This window comes from Malaclemys terrapin, chromosome 12 (assembly GCF_027887155.1).
Source record: "Malaclemys terrapin pileata isolate rMalTer1 chromosome 12, rMalTer1.hap1, whole genome shotgun sequence".
Classification (NCBI taxonomy): Eukaryota; Metazoa; Chordata; order Testudines; family Emydidae; genus Malaclemys; species Malaclemys terrapin.
Genome location: NC_071516.1, coordinates 4,404,197 through 4,418,632, shown reverse-complemented (window position 1 = coordinate 4,418,632; position 14,436 = coordinate 4,404,197). Strand labels below are relative to the sequence as shown.

The 14,436-nt window shown below is 52.2% G+C and overlaps 1 protein-coding gene across 1 annotated transcript; it reads left to right on the top strand.

The window, feature by feature from the left end:
* The first annotated feature begins 12,583 nt into the window (after window positions 1-12,583).
* On the top strand, window positions 12,584-13,537 carry LOC128846350 (corticoliberin-like). The gene is made up of 3 exons (XM_054045383.1): window positions 12,584-12,602; window positions 13,084-13,187; window positions 13,296-13,537. The coding sequence occupies exons 2-3, from the start codon at window positions 13,109-13,111 to the stop codon at window positions 13,535-13,537; spliced, it is 321 nt and encodes a 106-aa protein (XP_053901358.1). The 5' UTR covers window positions 12,584-12,602; window positions 13,084-13,108.
* The last annotated feature ends 899 nt before the right edge of the window (window positions 13,538-14,436 follow it).

Sequence of the window (14,436 nt, the reverse complement as noted above, 5' to 3'; positions counted from 1 at the left end):
TGTTCAGTGCTCTGCCTTGCCCGCCCATGCTGGGAGCTGCCAAGCCCCTCCTGCAATCCCTGGACTCCGCAGCATTCTGCATTCTGGGCAGGGTTGAAATGAGCCCAGCTGAAGGGGAGGTAGGCCGTGCTGAGGTGCCATTCCCCGGCCCAGGGCTGAACCCCCATATTAAGACAGGGAGAAAAGGAACCTGGGGTCACAGTCCGTAACGCCGGGGGTACTAATACCGCATGTGCAGCCATGCACGGGAGATGCTCTCCAACAGCACACAGTCCTATCGGGGAAGCCTGCGGACGCGTGGTCACTTGCTGGACTGGAGTGTGCCACCCTGCTAGGCATTAGGGCAGGACTTGTGCTCCGGCGAGCGCTTGCTGCCCAGGCTGGGAGCATCATGGAGCCAACGGTCGCCATCTCAATGAAGGAGGCGGAAGTGTCACTGCTCTTGAGTCAGTCGGCTCCGTCTCTCACAGCAGTGACAGCGTATGGAGGAGCTGACTCAGGAATGCTACCCCCAGCCCAGTCAAGCCACTCAGGCCCTTCTGATGGTGATCATCAGCCATCCCCAGCCTCAAAGTGATATTTGCCCTTACATGGTCACAGTGCAGGTGCCTGTCGAACAAGCGAGCACTGGTAGTGTTACCGAATGGGCCTTCCCTGGGGCGGGCAGGGTCTCTGTAATTGTGACATTCACCACTGGGCCAAACACAGTACCGGGAGGCACTGGCCAGGCACAAGTACAAGGGTGCCAGCAGCGGGAGAATCCCAGCATCCTAAGGTGTATTTTTGCTTTGCCAAATGGTACCCTCCCATCTAGCTGCTTAGGTCTTGCATGGCCCAGCAACCCACGCCTGGACGCCAGCCCCTGAAGAGCCCTATGAGAAGGTGATATTTTACTGCACGCTCAGGCTGGTGTGGAGGGGAAGAAGCTGAAATGCCTGGCTGGGAGGAGAGGGATTGTAACTGGGAACGTGTATCAAAGGAATGGTTCACGAACTGTTTCCTCATCTCTCCCACCCCAACTCATTTGAACTAGCGAGTGTGGCTGAAACTGACCGAGGTGGGAGCCTTCTCCCCGTGGAAAAAAGGGGCCAAATTTTAAAACTGGAGGGCAGAGATTCCACGTGCAAGAACGCCCGCACAATTGCAACCCTCTGGACGTGCGCATGCAGTTCCCACGACTGCACGGGCGGTAGCCATTGGTAGGCACGGGGGTTGCCAGTGCTCACAGGGTAACCATCTGCACGTGCTCTTTTGCATGTGGACCTTAGGTTCTGAATACTTGATTTCCCCCCCCCCCAAATGCAGGAGACCAGTCATGTGCTATTTCAACCGGTGTGCCATGACAGACCTAAAATCAGTACACTACATCCACGCAGACCCCCCCGATGCAGTGGGGAGAGGGCAGTAAGGGAGCTCCTCCGGCACATACAACGGGGAAACTTTCCAGTGCAGGTATATGGCTCTCACTGCAGCTGCTTCTGGTCTAGCCCATGGTAGACAGCTACACCATTTCCTGCCATTAACCCATGCTATCAGCTGGCTGCGGTTTCGAGAACTAGCCCCTGAATGGTTATTAATATGGCACAGTACCTGCAGATGGCATGGGGGGGGCGGAGGACTGGAATTCACTCTAGCCCATGAAAAGCTCTGACGTGGTGAGCAGACATGGTGGGTAGATGTTGTCTACAGAGGGAGGGGGATGTATAACTCTTCTCTCTCTCATCTCCACTGCAGGGGCCAGACGGGGGAAGACGTCCCACAGGAGGAGCCTGGCCACTGCCCAAGTGAGGGGTGTTTCGAGGACTGTCTAACCTGAGAATGGTGAAACATGAAGGTCAATCTCAGGTTCGTCAGCCCATGAGACGCCTTCTCCAGAGCTGGAGAGGCAGCACAAAACCTGCACGTCGGGCTGGTGGCTGGACCCATCCTGGGGGTAAGATATTTCCATGTGGTTTGTGTGGGTTCACCTCGTCCCTCTCAGAACGGGGCAGTAAGCAGCACAGCTGCCCCACGCAGCCTCTCAGGGGAACAACAGAAACATTATGGGTGACGGTCAAGGCGCTGGTGTTACCCTATAAAGCCCTGAGGCCTGGTTACCTGAGAGAACCCCTCTGCCTGTGGCCTACACCACAGCAAGACCAGCACAGATTCCCTTAATATAAGCCAGAGGGAGCTTCTGGCAGGGTGTTCTCCGGGAGGGGGTATTGAGTTGGGGACTCACTCCCCCGCCCCCGCACACCTTGGCCCAGGTGTTTAATCTTTCCCTGCACACTGCAAGAGCCATCTCTCTCCCCTCATCGCTAAGGCCACTGATGAGGGTGTGGGCAGAGGTGGAGAGATGGATAGGCCATCCCTGGGTGTGGTGAGGGCTGGGCTTTCTAATGTGTAGGCTGGGCACGTAGAGCACTGGATGGTGCTTAGAGGTGGAATTTAAAAAAAAATTAAAAAGAAAGAAATAAAAATATGCCTAAATGAATGTGCAGGCACTTGTAGAGGTGCTCCAAGCGTGGGAACGCATGAATTCTAACCCCAGGGTAACCAGCCCAACAGAGGGAATTGGAGCCATGACATTCAGCATGAAAAATATGAACCTGTATTGCCCAAGCTAAAGGGCTAAGGCCTAGATTTGCAAATGTGACTAGTCATCTTGGAGGCTTCTGGTTTAGCCCAACTTGAGGTGCCTGAAAGGGCTTGATGCTTCAGAGGGTGGCTTCGCAGCAATTACTGATCATCAAACCCTTTGACGTGCCTCGAGTCGGACACCCAAAAACGGGGGCACCTAACCGTAGCTGTCCCTTCTGAAACGCTTGGCCCGAGTCCATAAGCATTAAGCAATAACAGAGCTGGAAGCCTTCTTGGTTAACCATCCACTAGATGGGGCTAAAGATCCACATTCATTTAGTTGGGGGGGGTCACAACAACATTACCACTAGTTTGGCATCTGACCTTGGATAAGTCATTTAACCGCTCTGCGACTCAGTTTCCCCACAGTAAAATGAGGATGAGACCACCTCTGTCCCTGGGCTCTTGTGAGGCTTACCATCAGAACAGCCCCAGTGGAAAGTGTTGTGTAAGTGCAGGAGTCTCTTCCGGTTACAGTGAGTACACGTCTGCTTCTCAGTGGCAGAGTTTCCACTCACACGTGCAAGTTCATTTCAGTCTCGCCCCTGATTCTGAGAGCAGAGATAAGGGCGTTGATTCATCTCTTCCATTCTATCTGGCCATCCTTCAGCACCCACCAATGTTATCAGCTCTGACTGCATCTCCCCCAGGGCTGGGAGGCTGTCCATGCTGATCCTACCTGGCTCGTCAAGTTTTTCTGCACTGCTCTGTCCAGCCATACATGCCAGGGTTTGCGCCAAGCCAGGGTGGCACCTTACCAGCTCTTCTCAGCAGGCTTCAGCTGGGAGATGGGAGAAAAGCGGTCAACGCCAGCTCCACCCTTTGCCCCAGTTTTTAATCTCAAAGGTGTGAGTGGGGTTGCTCAGCTGGGGAGCGGGGAGAAGTCTCTCATTTCTTTCTCCCCACTAGGTGGCCAAACCTTCCCTGCCCTTCTCTGAAAGCAAACCTTGCTGATCAAGGACAAATGCCCTGGAGAGTTCCACCTTGGTCACCCAACTCCCAGTGAACTGTAGCTGGCTCAGCCTCTCCTTCGGGCTCACTGCAGCCATACAGATCTGGGAGAGACCAGCCATAGAAATGGGTTCGGACACTGCTGCAGGTTTAATGAGAACAATCCCAGCTGTGCCCTGTCCCGCCTCCCCTCATAGAACATTCCCCTCTGTGAGAGCGCCCAGACTGCCCCACAAGCAACCCATTGACCAACCCAGGCCCTTGTCCAATGGGGCAAACGCCTGCCTCCAGGACAGAGGCGAACCTACATGACATGCCTGCCCCACATGCAACCCATTGACCAACCCAGGCCCTTGTCCAATGGGGCGAACGCCTGCCTCCAGGACAGAGGTGAACCTACATGACATGCTCTGATGAGTTTGCTGGGGAATGAGTGCTACAAATTCCTGAGCCTATGTTTCCAGATGTTCTCATTGCTCTGAACATTACACAGCTAGTTTATTAAAACTTTCTGTGAGTTACAACACTACACCCCCATATTCTTCATAGAGATGTTATTATGATATGATTATGGCATAACTATGATGTATTTTAAGCAGGATAAGGCATGTGAGGTATCATTGGAAAGGTTATGATTTACTGAATATGATTATCCTATTTGTATGCATGTATCATTTTTGTAGCTGAAGTTGGGAATATTGTCTATGCAGCTATTACAAATTTGTTTACACCTGGGGAACGCCCACTAGACAGAGAGCGAATCAGTCTTGCTCGCTGGGAAGGGACATTAGGAAGAACAATAGGTCTTTGAACATGCTAATCTCTCACCGAGAAACCTTCCTGGGGACGCTGCAAACAGCCCCTGAGTTATGACTGCAGGGACATGTGACCAAGTCACCTGGTACTGGAGTCCACGATAATACTAGTGTTTTTCCACTGACCGGGGGTGGGAATCAAACTGGGAGACAAAGGATTCCCGCCATATGCAAAGACTATTTATGGCAGGGGAGTGACATCATCGTGGTTCGTTCTTCAGTGACTCCCCTCCCGAGAAAGAGGATTGCTGGAAACACCTAAGAACAAAAAGACTGAACGAGGGGAGAAAGGCTGAGCCCGGGCTGGGAAGATGAAAGATATATCTGGAGTTTTAAGCTGCAAGTAGGTGCAGTTTGCCTTCAAGAATCTCTGCAATCTGCCTAAAACGACATTTAGGGTGAGAATTTGGTACTTATAACCAGTTTCTTTAGTATATTAGCTTAGTTTGTGTGTTTGTTTCGTTTACTAGGTAATCTGCTTTGATCTGTTTGCTAGCCCTTATAATCACTTAAAATCTATCTTTTGTCATGAATAAATTTACTTTTGTTTTGTCTAAAACCAGTGTGTGTGGAAATCATACCTGGGGGCAGAAAGCTGTGTACATCCCTCCCCACGTGGAGGGAGGGGGCGAATTTCATGAGCTTACTCTGTACAAATCTCTGTGCAGCGCAAGATGGTACAATTGTGGGTTTACCCTCTAGAGGGGGGTGGGGTGCCCTTCAGTATTGGGCAATTCCTTAGCTGAACCTTCCCATGCAGCACTGATCTCAGGCTCTGTGTGTAGCTGCAGCTGGGGGTGTCCCTACCTGTATGTGTGCTGGTTACGTGCAGTCTGAAGCCTCAGGAAGGGCTTGGCAGGCTGCATAGCGGTACAGTGGAAAGGGGACACAGGCTGATGATGTAGGCGGGCTCAGTGGTACCCCAGTACCAGGTACCCGAAGGGGGTGGGGACCCATCACAAAAGTATTGTCTCTCATTTGGCTGTCACAGGTCCCAGCCTGGCCCCATCATGTGTAGGAAGAATCAAAACCACTCTGGGCCGCCAGCCTCGAGATGTTAGTAATGACTAAGGAAAGGAATTCCAAGTGGAGAAAAGTTTTCCGTGCTGTTAGGAAACACCTGTTTGTCAGGAGAAAGAAGTGAAAGTTATCCCTGCTTTGCTGGAGCTGAACTTGTCATGGTCCCTAGTTCAGAACTGCCACATCCGCGTCTAGTTTTTCAAGAGAGGGAAAGCTCCCGTGACAAGACATCCCTAATTGGAAGGCTCTTTGACTCCCAAGAGCCATGGGACCGCTTCGATGATCCAATGAATGGAGCTGATTGATGAGTTTGACATCACTGAAAGCTTCATGAACACTTAGCTGCCTTCCGTTTTTACTAGAGGAAAACAAAATGACATCCTTAAAAATAAAACAATAATTAATCCCCAGGCAGCATGTCTGCATGTGCTTTTCAGCTCTGAATGTGTCATTGATTCTGTGATAGAACAAAAATGTTAAAAAAATCCTGAGACAAGTTCTCTAAATACTATACACACCACTTATTAGACTCAGTTGTTGGTAAAGTTTTAAATGTCTCTCCTATGATTAAATGACTAATCCTAAAACACCAGGGGCAAAAGAAAACTGTCCCAAAGCACTATCACGCAGGATTTGCCAGAAGGGAAACAGGACTGTAAAGCTAGTTTGGTCCCTCGGTATCTCTGAGACAGCTCTGCATGATAAATGTAATCTGCAAAACAATCTCTCCTCATCGAGTTAGCATCTGACTTTCAAACTGAGCTGACACCACTCAGACCATCACCCAGAGAAGGCCAGGGACGAAGGGTGTTAGCAGCTCAGTTGCTGTGTGACAGTGAGCTGGGGGTGTCTGATCTTGCACCTCAGGCACAGAACCAAGACTGGGTTCTGTTCTCTGTTCTGCCACAGACTCCTGGGAGACTTCAGACAAGTCTCTGAATTACTGTGGCTCGGTTTCCCCTTCTCGACCACATTGGGGACAGACCTGATGCTGATTTTCGGAGCTGCAGTACCCACAATTCCACTGAAAGTCATTCAGCGCTGCGGGGGATGAGCACGCTGAAAATCAGGCCCCATGGCATGTTTCTAAAACCAGGCCCTGAAAAAAGAACATGTCTGAAACTTTGGGCCAGTGCTACAGAGGTCTTATGGGGTAGATTCTCAAATGGCAAGCTCTCTGGAAGTGCAGAGCTGTTCTCACTGCGATGCCAAAGTAAAGAATTCCATGACCTGCCTTTGGAAACCTTAGTGACGCCAAGAGATGAGACTAGAGAGAGCTTTACAGCAAGTATATAACAGAGCTATGCAGGTGTGACAAGCTACGGTCATAAATGAATTCCAGTGGGGACAAGAGAGGATGCTGGAGGCAGACAAGCTATTTCATGTAAATACCTTCCGGTGCAATGTGGCCTAGGTTAAGATGATCAAACAAACATATTCAGACACTTTAACAAGAGACCACCTGAGCCATTTGCTTACCCTGTAAGAGATCCAGGGATCTTCAGAGTGGCTGGGGGGGGAGGGGGGAACAAATCAACCAACCTCAGATTATAGCTCACTTGCTGCCCTTCACCCCACCAGTATGAGCAGGCAGAGAAGCCTGTACTTCAGAGTGGTTAGGTTCACCCCATAGCCCCAGTAAAAGGACATAAACCAGAGGCTTTGAATCACTGAGACATATAATGCTGCAGGGCCCAGGCTGAAGTGTCTGCATGTGTTAGCTAAAGCAGAGGTAACAGAAACTATAAATCAAGGGGCCTAAAGGAGTTAGTGCCCAAATCCCATTGAACTCCCCTAAGTCCCTTAGACCGGGTCTGCAGGAAAAGGTTTGCCAGCATAGTTAGTGCGTTAGAAGCGTGGCCTAGACACGTTCCCCACGTGACGTAAGCTATGCCAGCAAAAGCACTTGCATGCTGGTGACGCGTCATCTACCTTCGGGCTTTTCCCAGTATAGCAATTAGGGGTGTGATTTTTAATGCCGTGGCTATACTGGGAAAAGCCCTAGTGTAGATGCTGCTATATGAGCCTAAAAAGTGCTTTTGGCAGGAGATCTTATCTCACTCCTTGAACCAGCATAAGCTGCGCTACCAAAAGCACTTTTGTCTGGAATAAGCCGTTTTGACCCCAGGCGGGTTTGCTGGTCCAGCGATGCTGGCAAAGTGTTTCTCGTGTAGCTCTGGCGTGACACTCCTTGCAAAGCTGACACTAAATTAACCACCTGTGCAATTCCACACAGCCTGCACGCGGCTCCAGAAGGAATCTGTGCTCGCTCTACACTTCGGCACTCAAGCAGGGCTACTTCGAAGCTGATTCACTACTCCACATGCCAGCAGTGTCTCCGGCGGAATCGAGATTCAGGACAGATTTGGCTGCATCCATTCATAGAGCGGCACCAGCCAGCTGCCCCCCTTTTGAATCTGGAGCAATGCTGCAACCTGACACCTGGGGAATTCATCCATCTCCAGAACCACCATTTAAAAAAAAAAAATCTTCAACTTCCCCACTACTCACTCTGCAGGAGCTACAATACTGCATATGAATGAAACACCAGGCCTGCAGGTTGGTGGCTCCCTTCACACCCTCCTTGCCAGACCTGTTCCCCAAAGAGCCAGAACCAAAAAGCACAATAGCCTACGGTGCAAACTGGATCACACTCCGAGGAGGACCCAGAACCCACGGTCCCAACGGACAGCTCCCCGCTGCTTTTAATTCCAGTGCTCACATAAAGGGGGGAGAGAGGGAGAGAGAATCACATAAAAGAGGGAAATGCTCCAAAACTTTAGTCCTCCAGCTCACACTTATGGTTTCAGCAGGACCATCTGCTAGTGAACTAACTCAGGGCCCGATCCTGCACAGAGGTCCACTGCTGTCCATGGTCTTCTATGCAGCTACAGGGGCTCTGTCTGTCCAGTGCTCCTTGCTGGGCCCTTAAACTAGCTCATTCCTCTCAAAAAGAGGGGAAAATACGATGGTTTCATTTGAGAATCAGTTATAAAATGTTCTCATCTCAGCTGCAATTTCTTCCCCACAAAAGGAATTTGAATGGCAAAAAAAGAAAAAGAAAAAACCAGTGACCCACCACTGCAGACTTAGAAGATATTCTGACTCAGGATAATAGATGGTTTAATCATCCTAATACTTGTTCCTTCACAGTTTTTGAGCATATACATAAAATAAAACCTAGAAAACAAACTTGGACTTCAAGTGTCACTATGTACCGCCCCTTGGCAAATGTAACTACATCAGACAAACTAGGGCCCTGAGCCTGCCAATGTTTGTGCATCTGAGTAACTTTACACATGCAGGTAGTGCCATTAATTTAATTGGGACGGTTCATTTGAGTAAAGTTACTCACGTGTGTAAGTGTTTGCAGAATCAACCCCTGTCTGACTGCAGGTGACTCTTATCTATGGGCATCTTCATTCATTTATGACACTAAGAACTTGATAAATGTCATAAATTTGTCACGGACGCATTCGCCCTCAGAAATAACCATCCATATCAATTATTTAACTTTCAGACCTCCTCTGTACTATTCGCAGAATCGGATATCACAAAAAGAAAAAGGCAAAACATTATGAAAGACACGGGCAATCTGTACAGAACAGCGTCTTGCATTTGAACCAGGAGGGAGAATGAGGATAAAAAGCTTCTATCATCAGATCTTCCTTTTCTTTAGGTAATGATAGCTGCAAGATGCCATTATGAATGATTGCTCAGTTCCATTATGCCAGGAGTTCCTATAGATGATGCCTTCATACAGTAGCAGTTGTTATCTGTGTCTGTTACTTGTCATCACGGCTGCCTAGGAAGAATTGCATTTTATAAGGTGTAATCACTGTAGATTGGCCTTTATTATCTGAGTGAGGCATGGTGTTACCCATAACCAGGTGAAATGTGTTCTCTTGTTAACTCTTTCCAGGTTCAGAAGACCCATCAAAACTTTGACTTCAGTTTACAATCCTGATCACAACCCAAACGGGACTCAGCCCCTCTCTCTCACACACACACATACACTATGTCTAGAGCTCTGAGCCTCACATTCAAACAGAAAAGGGAGACATTCACATTTTGTTATTAAACTTACATCAGAGCCTAATATTGCTTGACAGGAAAGTGGATAGGGAACTGACAGGCTGTATCAGACCTACAGTCCAGCTAGCCCAGTATCCTTTCTCTGGCCAGCACCAGATGCTTCAGAGGAATACCTAAGAACCTCACAGTAGCAGATGTGAGATAATCTGCCGGCTACATTAAGTCTCATTCTGGTCCCCTAAAATTAGAGATAGTCTTAATCCCTGAAGCACAAGGTTTAATATCCCTTCCAGAACTGAGGACTCTATATTATCCCTATATACATCCAAATCAGAAAGCCACCATTTGATCACCTGGATTGTGGTCCATCGAGAGATGGCTGGTGACAGGGTCCTTGTTTCTAGCTGCTAAATGCCATAAAGAAGCTAAAAAGAGATTAAGGAGGAGATTTTTCAAAGGCAGGAAGGGCAGTTCCACACCCACTCCCCCTGGGCGTTGAGCGCCTGGCTCTTTGAAAATCTCTCCCTAAATACTTTCCTGAAGTGACTTTGCCATGTAACTGTTGTAGTTGCCAGAGGGATGTTATTCAGTTGCCAGTCAGAGGGGAGATGGCCACAAATGGGAAGGGAGGCTTCCATCTTCTGGCACGTGGTCCACACCAGGAAAAAACGTGACAATCCATAGTACATCTGACTGTCTGTGGCCCTCAGAAGGCCTCTCTCTTTGGACCAGCTAACACAGCTGCCTTTGGACTCATCATTGTGCAAGGCCAAGATTTCAAAAGTGACTGGTAATTTGGGGTACCAGACTTGAGACACCTTAAAGGGGGGGCTGATTCTGGGGGGGAGGGGCTGTCCAGCACTTTCTGAAAATCAGTCTTAAGTTGAGCACCCTAAATTACAGCCCTGGGTAATAAGTGAAACTAACGAAGGAGCAGATCCCAAAGAACTCCAGGAAAGGGCAGGGCCGCCCAGAGGATTCAGGAGGCCTGGGGTCTTCGGCAGCAGGGGTCCTTCCACTCTGGATCTTTGGGGCACTTCAGCGGTGGGTCCCGGAGTGAGTGAAGGACCCGCCGCCAAATTGCTGCCGAAGACCTGGAGCTGAAGGAGCTCTGGGTCTTGGGCAGCAGGTCCTTCACTTGCTCCTTGGTGGCACTGAAGGACCTGCCCCACTTGCTCCCCCCGCCCCCCCCCCCCGGGCGGCCCTGGTAAAGGGAAAGTGGGAAAGATGAAACTTACATTGTAGTCTCATTCCCTGGCCAATTATACTCTTTGCTGTTGCTTTAAATCAGTTTGCATTTGAATGGGTTTCAGGCAGCAATGTTCAGGCAGGCAGGCAGGCAAACTCCGCTTCAAATATTTGGAATGAATAGCGAGAAAGCAGCCTCCCTTTTGTCTTCAGAATGAGACTGCACATAGGGGCACCTAAAGGATGGTGCTTCTTTCCACGCAGCCAAGCTCTGGCATGGCAGAAATTTCTTCACCCTTGAGCTGTTTCTTGAGGAGAATCTTAATTCCACAAGATCACCATCATAATTGAGCATTTTGTGCCAAAGGCTGAATGATGTAAGCACCAGTGTGTGTGTGTGTAGAACCACCCTGCAAGCCACAATTTGCATTAAAAGGCATATACATTGGTGGGTGATTAGGCAAGGAAAAGTATTTACCTCTGTACTTAGCCAAAGGAGGAAAATTGCTTTCAAGAGCATAAGTGAAGTTTTAATCTCCATGAGCTCATAAAATGAATCACTCGAACAGGAGAATTGCAGACACGCTAGTCAGGTAAATCACTTAGCTTCACAACTTATGAAAGAGACACCGCAGCTCACATTTTTTTACTCATCTAAATCTGCAAAGCTTCATTGGTTAGTCCAGTGGTTCTGGACCGACCACTCGCGGGGCAACTTGCAGCCCAATCAGCACACAGCTTCAGCCCATGTGACAGGCTCAGGGCCAGACAGGTAGTATAGCTGTTGTGCGGATAGGGCCCACATAAAACACAGAGAGCTGCATATGGAGCCCACAATGGTAAATAGGTTGAGAACCACTGGCTTAGTCCAACGCAGGCCATGTTAGTGGGCAGTCTCCAACATTGACTGGGCACATAGGCCGAGAGAGCAATATAAATAATATTGATATTTTGTTCTGTTGCACAGCACACATGCACACCCCTATGCATACCCAACACATGCACTGATGTATCAGCGGGTGGTGGGGCCTATCGAGGTACAGATTCTTTTAAGAATGGCTAAAATTGAGCCCCCAAATCCTTAGCCAGACTCCTTCAAACTAAGTGGCTCCTTTGCAAAAGTGCTGAACACCCAGCAGGCTCCAACACAGGGCGGGAACCAGGCCACTTTCAGGTGCCTGTGAAGGGAATTCGGGGTCTGCCTTTTGGCAGTGAATGTTGGGGTGGGGATGGGGCGAGAGAGGTGGGGACCGGTGTATTTGTTAAGGAAAGAAGGCATAGAAAGCCGGCTGCTGTGTATGTCAGACAGAGGTAGCCTGGCCCCCCAGCCTGCCGGGCCAAGACAACAAACACAGAATGCCATGTTGTCTCCGGGTCCCCGCTTCCCCAGACCCCCTAGCACGGCACCCCGGCCTGCCCCTGCCGTGGGAACGCTCCTCCTGGGATCAACCCTCCGGCCTGTCAGCACTAGGGTGACCAGCGGTCCCGATTTTATAGGGATAGTCCTGATATTTGGGGCTTTTTCTTATATAGGCTCCTATTATCCCCCACCCCCGTCCGGATCTTTCACACTTGCTGTCTGGTCACCCTAGTCAGCACCTCGGACAGCTCCAGCCCTTAGGCCGGCCCCGCTGCACTGGCAGATGTTTGTGCCAATTAATCCTCTCCCCCCCAACCATCAGCGTCCCCACCCCGTCCCCGGTGTGCAGCCCAGCGATCCGGCGCCGCTCCGCTGGGAGCCCAGCTGGTCTCCAGCACGTCACGATTCCAGCAGCTCCCCGATCCGGGGAGTAGATCTGCGCCCCCCCCCCAAAAAAAAAAAAAAAACCACACGTCTGAGGAACCGAGCAGCCCGTCACGTGGTGGGGCAGGCGGCGGGGGGTATATATAGCCCTGCCTGTAGGGCTCGCAATGGTTTCGCTGTATAAAGCGCTTGGGACCAGCGGCTGAATTCTCCAGAGAACCGCAACTGTGAGTCCCCCCGCAGCGCTGTGCCCGGGGCCAGGCCAGGGTGCGTCCCGGCAAACAGCCTCTCCAAGGGCGATGCGGGGCGCTCCTTGGCTTCCCCTCTGCTCCCGAAGCCCCTAGTCCCGCGGCCGCAGCTAAGCAAACGTGGCAGGAAAGCGGCGCCTCCCCCCGGTCGATGTGACCGAAGCTCTGGGGTGGCTGGTACCCCCCGGGGCAGGGCTGGGGAGCACGGCGGGCTGGCCTGGCTGGGGCGAGCCTGGGGCGCCCGGCTTTGAGGGCGGAGATCTGGGGGAGTTTCTATCGCCTCCCTGCCAGGTGTTAAGGGGACAGGGCTGGCTCCTGGCCGCGCGGGGAACCGCCCCAGGGAGAGCTCGGGGAGCTCGATGCGGCTCGCACGGGGGAGGTGCCTGGGTCGGGGCTGCCCGTGGCGGAGCTCGCAGCGCCCCGCTGGCTCTGGGTAACCCCTCCCGGGCTCTCTTCGCAGGCGCCCAGCCCCAGAAGCAGAGGCGATGAGGATCAGGATGATTTCGGCTGCCTCCGTCCTGGTCCTGCTGTTTCTCCCGTCGGAGAAGGGCTCCCCGCTGGAGCGGCCCCGGGGAGCTGCCCCGGAACTCGCTCTAGTCACCGACCCAGCCTGGGCACTGTGGCCGAGGAGACCGCGGCTGGGGGCCAAGCCCCCGACGCCTTCAGCGGGCACAGAAGCGGGGCCCCCCTCTCTCCACACACCGCTCGGTCCCTGCGAGGCCGGGGGCGCGGAGAGCCCCCCGGAGCTGCGAAGGAAGGAGCGATCGCCCTACTCCAGGCGGAAAGACGGCAGACCCAATTCCCTCGACCTGACCTTCCACCTCCTGCGGGAGTTCCTGGAGATGTCCCGGGAGGAGAGACTGGCCCAGAAAGCCCTGAGCAATAAACTGCTGCTCCAGAACATCGGGAAGTGAGGGCGGGCTGGGGAGGAGAGAGAGGGCGGGGGGTGTTTTTAGGTTGAACATTTAAATTTATTCTTGTAACAAGTGTCAATGCTGGGGGGGGGGGTCGGCCCGGCGCCCCTGGGGCGCGAAAGGGACCCGGAGCGCGGGGGCAGGAGGGTCGGGGGCGGTATAAACCCCCCGCTCCTCCTTCGCTCTTTGGGCGGCGGGGGGTCGCTGCCAGATGTGCGTCCCACGGGGCCAGGTGTGTTGTCGCTCCGTCCCGCGCCGCTGTTACCTGTGTTCTCTGTGTGCCGTGGATTAAAGCATCGCAGTGGGCGAGCTCGCAATAAACTCTATTTTAACAAGCCTGCTTCGCTTAACGCCCGCCGGCCCTGGCCGCGGCTGGAGCCCTCGGGCTTGCGGCACCCAGCCTGCGCAGGCACGATGCCAGGGGGATGGCCGGCCTCTCACAGCGGCGCCCTGAGGTGCTGGGGACGCACGGAGGGGGGCTCCCCAGGGCTGCCTTTTCCTAGAGGGGCAGTTCGAACCTCCGACAGGGGCTGGATTTACACGGAAACTCGTTTGTTGGCATTTCGGACCCGGCTTGACTCCGGCGTTCCATTGGCTCCACACGACCCTGGTTCAGAACCCGAGTGAGACGAGTCCCCGAATGCGCCCCAGGCCGGCAGCGCTGCCGGGGCACGGATCCTGCGGGGGGCGGGGCGGGTCCTGGGCAAAGCCAACATGAGCCCCCCGCGGTCCCGATGCCAGCGGCGGCACAGCAGAGGTCATTGCAGCTACCCAAAGCAGAGCTGGGCGCGGTCGGGGTGTCGTCTGTCCCGGGGGGCGGGGCGGTGTTTGTTTAGAAAGACACGTTCCCGGATGCAGGGACTTACCCCAAAAAGCTAACTGGAAAACTACAGCGAAAG

Excerpts from the sequence above, each read along its gene's own strand:
- LOC128846350 (XM_054045383.1), top strand. The coding sequence starts at position 13,109 with ATGAGGATCAGGATGATTTCGGCTGCCTCCGTCCTGGTCCTGCTGTTT. Across the intron at positions 13,188-13,295 it reads GAAGGGCTCCCCGCTGGAGC|CAGAAGCGGGGCCCCCCTCT; the intron begins GGCCCCGGGGAG and ends CTTCAGCGGGCA.